Source organism: Limulus polyphemus, unplaced genomic scaffold (genome assembly GCF_000517525.1).
Source record: "Limulus polyphemus unplaced genomic scaffold, Limulus_polyphemus-2.1.2 Scaffold7175, whole genome shotgun sequence".
NCBI lineage: Eukaryota > Metazoa > Arthropoda > Merostomata > Xiphosura > Limulidae > Limulus > Limulus polyphemus.
Genome location: NW_013672785.1, coordinates 31,472 through 38,155, shown reverse-complemented (window position 1 = coordinate 38,155; position 6,684 = coordinate 31,472). Strand labels below are relative to the sequence as shown.

At 30.8% G+C, this 6,684-nt stretch overlaps 1 protein-coding gene across 2 annotated transcripts in view; it reads right to left on the bottom strand.

The window, feature by feature from the left end:
- Window positions 1-426: 426 nt before the first annotated feature.
- Window positions 427-6,684, bottom strand: part of LOC106474401 — a 34,771-nt gene continuing 28,513 nt past the window's right edge. For both annotated transcript variants that reach the window (XM_022402707.1, XM_022402708.1), the window contains exons 14-15: window positions 5,974-6,198; window positions 427-3,494 (exon numbers count right to left, since the gene is read on the bottom strand). In XM_022402707.1, the coding sequence (XP_022258415.1) occupies window positions 3,340-3,494; window positions 5,974-6,198 (380 nt within the window). In that variant the 3' untranslated portion in view covers window positions 427-3,339. The remainder of the gene's footprint in view (window positions 3,495-5,973; window positions 6,199-6,684) is intronic.

Genomic DNA, 6,684 nt, shown 5'->3' with positions numbered 1-6,684 from the left:
AATATAATGATTTGTGGGCTTTATACACTCACAGAATAAGTCAGTGTAAACATATAAACACTACTTTATTGGTTGAAATATAATGATTTGTGGGCTTTATACACTCACAGAATAAGTCAGTGTAAACATATAAACACTACTTTATTGGTTGAAATATAATGATTTGTGGGCTTTATACACTCACAGAATAAGTCAGTGTAAACATATAAACAGTACTTTATTGGATGTATATAATGATTTGTGGGCTTTATGCACTCACAGAATAAGTCAGTGTAAATATATAAACACTACTTTATTGGTTGAAATATAATGATTTGTGGGCTTTATACACTCACAGAATAAGTCAGTGTAAACATATAAACACTACTTTATTGGATGTATATAATGATTTGTGGGCTTTATACGCTCACAGAACAAGCCAGTGTAAACATATAAACAGTACTTTATTGGATGTATATAATGATTTGTGGCTTTATACACTCACAGAACAAGTCAGTATAAACATATAAACACTACTTTATTGGATGTATATAATGATTTGTGGGCTTGATACGCTCACAGAACAAGCCAGTGTAAACATATAAACAGTACTTTATTGGATGTATATAATGATTTGTGGGCTTTATACACTCACAGAATAAGTCAGTGTAAACATATAAACACTACTTTATTGGATGTATATAATGATTTGTGGGCTTTATACGCTCACAGAATAAGTCAGTGTAAACATATAAACACTACTTTATTGGTTGAAATATAATGATTTGTGGGCTTTATACACTCACAGAACAAGCCAGTGTAAACATATAAACAGTACTTTATTGGGTGTTTATAATGATTTGTGGACTTTATACACTCACAGAACATGTCAGTATGAACATACAAACAGTACTTTATTGGGTGTTTATAATGACTTTCCAGCTTTATACACTCACTAAACAAGTCAGTATAAACACATAAACAGTAGTTTATTGGGTTGTTATAACGATTTGTCGGCTTTATATATTCAGATGCAGAAAGTTGTCTTTAGTGATGTACACAGGTTTATTCAATCTCGACTGAAACAAATTGTACAGTTCAATAAATATCCAAGTTTACGTATAATATATAGAATCTAATAGGTCTAGTTTCCACAGAAGCAGTGCTTAATTTTGAAAAGAAAGGTACTGGATCCCCGTTGACAGATACAGAGATAATGAGTTTTGGAAGGTAACAGTTTAAATGTTATTGATGCTATACCTATTTTGATGTGGTTGTATGAGGGTATTGAAGATGACTCAATCAAATTAAATTCACAAGCAGTATTGAAATTACTTATACTTTCCACCCTTAGATAAAAAAAAAATGAACTAGTTTTGTTTTCAAATCCGACAAAATTTAAAGAACTGCCCAGAGGTCAGCTGAATAAGAGTAACATTTACATATGTTTTGTTAGCTTATTTAACGTTAGAGATTATATTACAGAAAGCCCGACAATCATTCACAGATATATTTTTTCCCCTCAATGTATTGGGTAAAATTTTCACTTCCACAATCTGGTAACGAGTCTATCTCGTATTATTAAATCCGTTACCTTGCACCAGTCAATACTCAGTGTACTTAAAATAGTTTATATTTGAAACACTTGAACTTCCTCTAAGGTTACATTTAACTGGTTCAGAAAGTAATGAAGGATTTCTCATCTTCAATGGAAACCCTCATCTTGGATAATGTACACTTAACTTCTGATGACTGTATTAAAATTGTCAGTAAAGTTTTACACAAAGGGCAATCATAACAATTACTAACTATTAGTGTCCATAATATACTAACCAATCTGTAATAAGTATTTTAAAAATCAAAACAGAATTCACACGACCAAACTTGTAACTATGACAGTTTCACCAATTACGCATTGTTAAAAACTTTGAAAACAGAATTACCTGTAACACATTTAATTATTTTAAAGAAGTAAATTTGAATTTGATCAGGACAATTATTTTGAAACATAAGAAAGTACAAGATGGATTTCAACATTCAATACACACACAGGATGAAAAACGAAACTGGTTAAAACCTACCAAAATAAATGTTAACAGCATACACTTCATTATCACATTTTACAAACTGTATGACCTTTAGTATACAAATTTAATGTACATGATATTAGAAAAGAAGCAAAAACAACTGAACGAAACCTGATACAAACTTTCTAAATAACATCAGAAAACTAGATGATAAAAATTTTACAATTCGGTTCAAGATTTGTATTAATATAACTTGTGAAATGTATGAATGTTCCTTTCAAAATATACATTTGATTAGAAATAAACACAGCTCTTTTCATCTATGTTATTACTCTAAAACGTGAAAATAATAAATATTTAAAAACATAAAACTACAATGTTTTTATCCATTTGTATTCTAATAACACTATACAAGATTAACCAAACTTATTAAAATTATGAAAGAAAATAGTAAAATTGGAAACTGTTAATAACTAGTAACAACTTTATACCTAATCAGTTTGAACTAGTTCCACATTCATCATTTATCTTAGTTAAACTGAGGCATGTTTCCCCTGAAGTAATACTATTCAAAGTATAATTACAATGACTGAAAGTGTAAAAGTACACATAATATAAAGGTTTATGAATAAAAAGACATGTTCTTATGCTGGGAAAAAACAAAATATTCTACATCATTTAACATGTCTTTGTCATACTTAAATTCTGGCCTCTAAACAGTCTAGAGTATAGTTATTTAAGATCTACACAGTAAGTTAATTTGTTTGTTTGTTTGTAATTATGCCCATAGGTACACAATGGGCTATCTGTGCTCTGCCCACCATGGGTATCGAAACCCAGTTTCTAGCGTTGTAAGTCTGCAGACATACCGCTGTGCCACTGGGGGGGCCAGTAAGTTAGGTTTGCCACATTCGCTAAGGCACACTGACAATATAAAACTAGAGGGAATTCCTCACATCTATCTATGTTAAAAGCCCAAATGAAATATATATTTTTTTTTCTCCAGAATATTAGGCTGTATCATTGATAAGAGAGAAGTGCTGACAGTTTTAGCTACTAATCATATGGTTTTTGAGGACTGTATGAAATAATGTCTTCAAATGACTAGGTCAAACACTGATGAAAAAATAAATATAACTTGTTAACTTCAAAGGTAAATAAATGAGTTTTTCCGTCCTTGTTTCACGATCAATTATCTGTTAGAGATAGTAGCAGATATCTGAGGCTGAGAATCAGGAACTTACACAAGTCATTCAAATAAGATATATACCAAAAGTCATCTATGACACATGTTTTTATACTGGCCTCTGCTGAATGAACAGTACCTGGTACGTTATTCATCAGCTTTTCCTACACTAATTTCTTCACTGTCGACTTTGGACAATTTTGCATTCTTCTTCCTCACAAGAAGAGCAGCTACTACTCCAACAATCAACACAGCTACCAAAGAACCAATAACAATCCCTGCAACAGCTGCAGTACTAAGACCTGCAGAAACGGTAACCATGGTAAAAGTTGTACACATTATAGGGTGTAAATAGTGGATTTCAAAAATAATATATATACCAATAATTAGATTAATTTGATTAATTAGATATCATAATACATTCTATCTTAGAAAACTAATTCAGTTGAACTTGTAAATCTTAACTATTTAAATTAAAATATTTAAATGAGTTTAAGAATTGTGATAAATTATCAAGTGTAACTTCAATGGATATATTCTAACATTAATGATTGTACTTTGTAACAGCTAAAAACATAAGCCTGATGTAAGTGTATTGACAGATCTCTTCAACTGTTATGGTAGTTTGATTTTTCTTTTTAATCTCATCATATGTCTCTGTAAGCAGATTTTAATAAAACCAAGCTATTGTTAAATGATTCATTTTGGTCCAAGTTTTTCTCCCGAATTTTCAAAACTTGCAGGTAAAAGACAAAACGCTGGTGTCTTTTATAACAGTTTATTCTCAACCTTCTGTTAACAGTATTAATATAACTCTTGCAAAGTCTGGTTATTTGTCCATGAAGAAGTTAGTGTTAAATGGTCTTATAAAAAGGAAATATTATGAAATGAAACATACTGGGTTATATTAGATAACAACATCTCACTGAAAATAAATATGAAGCTCAACCTATCATTCAATTCACAATTTATCATTCAGTTATGTCTTTGTCTAGGGCTACTGAAGAATAGTGAATTTCCCCAAAATCAGTATAACTCAGTGGCAAGTGATGAATCAAATGATACTTTGAGCTTCCAGTTTATTAGTAGTGTCTTAAACAATTTGGCTGCTGAATAATTCAGAAGAATAAACAAGTAGCACGAATTTACATATTCTTCAAATCCATTTGACATATGGGTTCACTGTAGTGAGTAAAAGATAACTAAACACACCACAAAACAAAAATAACTCGTCTATGAAGCACCATCTTCGTGCGGCAATACTTACATTGGAGAAACTGGACTACTAGACTAACACACTCAGATAAATTAGATTTGGCTGAACATAGCTACAAAATTGGGCATATCATAAACTGGGATCAACATAGAATTTTTGACAAAGCTCACCATTGGAAAGAAAGAAAAAAATCAAAGAAGCTATTTACATCAAACTTCACCAACCTGACAAAGACAATGGCATGTACATCAACGACCTTTGGACATCCACTCTCAAGAAACTCTGCAGATAAAATCACGTCTTCCACGTACAACACCTGCCAATCACCACTCTTGCTTTACCTCACAGCCTGAGATTTACCACACGATCATGCTTACCTTTCATAAGACATTACACATGTTCCTAAAGCGACCTGAAGAAGGCTTCAGTATAGAAGCCAAAACATTGTTCTCTTTTCACTCAACAGGCAGTGGCAGTCCATTAAAGTTCACAAACCTACTATGTCTACTCTGCCTAAAGTTCCATTGAAACACCAGCATAACATACGTAAAAAACCTAACTAAATAACCTACAATACACTTTCATTTCGAGATAGTAGAACGATGCACTTATCAATAATAAGTACATTATAGCAATAGAAACATTTAATAGGCCACCCATATTCAATAATTTTAGGACAAAAAATGGTATATGAACCTACAATCACAATCATAATTATTTATAACCCAATAAACATAAACAAGGTTGGAAGTTATAATAAAGCTTAAATATAGTCAATACTGAAAATTAAACATGTTTACAAACATGTGAGAAACTTTATGTTGGGCAAGTTTATATAAAAATATTTCGATTAGCTTTCTGTAACAAAACTTCATATTAATTCAGTTTGTTTAAATTTTTTTAAGTTAGCTTTCTGTTAAGAAACTTCATGTTAATCTAGGTTGTATTTTTAGGTTAGCTTTCTTCTAAGAAGCTTCATGTTAATTCGGTTTGTATAAATGTTTTTGGGTTAGCTTTCTGTTAAGAAACTTCATGTTAATCTAGGTTGTATTTTTAGGTTAGCTTTCTCCTAAGAAACTTCATGTTAATTCAGTTTGTATAAATGTTTTTGGGTTTGCTTTCTGTTAAGAAACTTCATGTTAATTCAGTTTATATAAATGTTTTTGGGTTAGCTTTCTGTTAAGAAACTTCATGTTAATTCAGTTTATATAAATGTTTTTGGGTTTGCTTTCTGTTAAGAAACTTCATGTTAATTCAGTTTGTATAAATGTTTCTGGGTTAGCTTTCTAACTTTATGTTAATACGGTTTATATAAACATTTTCAGGTTAGCTTTCTGTTAAGAAACTTCCTGTTAATGCAGGTTGTAATTTTATGTTAGCTTCCTGTTAAGAAACTTCTTTTAATCCAGTTTGTATAAACATTTTGACTCACTTATATTCATTTATAACAAACTAAAACAGGACAATGTGGCTGAAAATACCACACATTTTAAAATGGAAAATACTTTCTTCTTGTTTATTATAAAAACCACACATCTTAATTGAGCCTATGTTTAATAACTTACCAATAGGAACTTCTAGAACTGTGAAAGCACTAAGATGGTTTGATCTGCAAGTTACCATGCCATCTGCAAAACCAAATGTTTTCAAACCATCTGTTTTCCAGGCTTTCTCACTTGAGCTCCAGAAGTGACATTTAGGAGCAACCTGACTGTCCTCTGATATGTTCACAGTCTGCGTTATTGTTAGGATGATCAAATCAGGAATACTATTCAGTTGAATGATCTTACCTGTTGTAGGAAATGTGAAGCTAATTTAATAACTGACAGTAATTAAGACAAATTAGTATGTTCACAAAGCATTATTAAAATCAAAAACATAATTTTGCATCATCTCAAGGAACTATCATCTTGGTTAAAGATTCCAATGAAAATAAATTGGTAAAAATATTTTTGTTCAAGATTTGCTAGGGCTAAAAAATATGTGATATATTAATGTTTTTATTGTTTACTTAATGATATGTTAAAAGATCAAGACAGTAAAGATATTTGAGTTTAAGTTGTGGATAATGCCATGATTTTATTTCAAAAAGACCGTATAAAATTTGCAGAAATTGACAAACAATCACAGAATGTAAAATGCTGAGAAAAATACTAAAGAAATCAGCAAAATTCAGTGTTATAGTGGTAGAGCTTTGGACTACTAATAAAATGGTTATGGGTTTGAAGCTCACCCACACATAATCATTGTGTTCTTAAGAAAGATACTTTACCCAA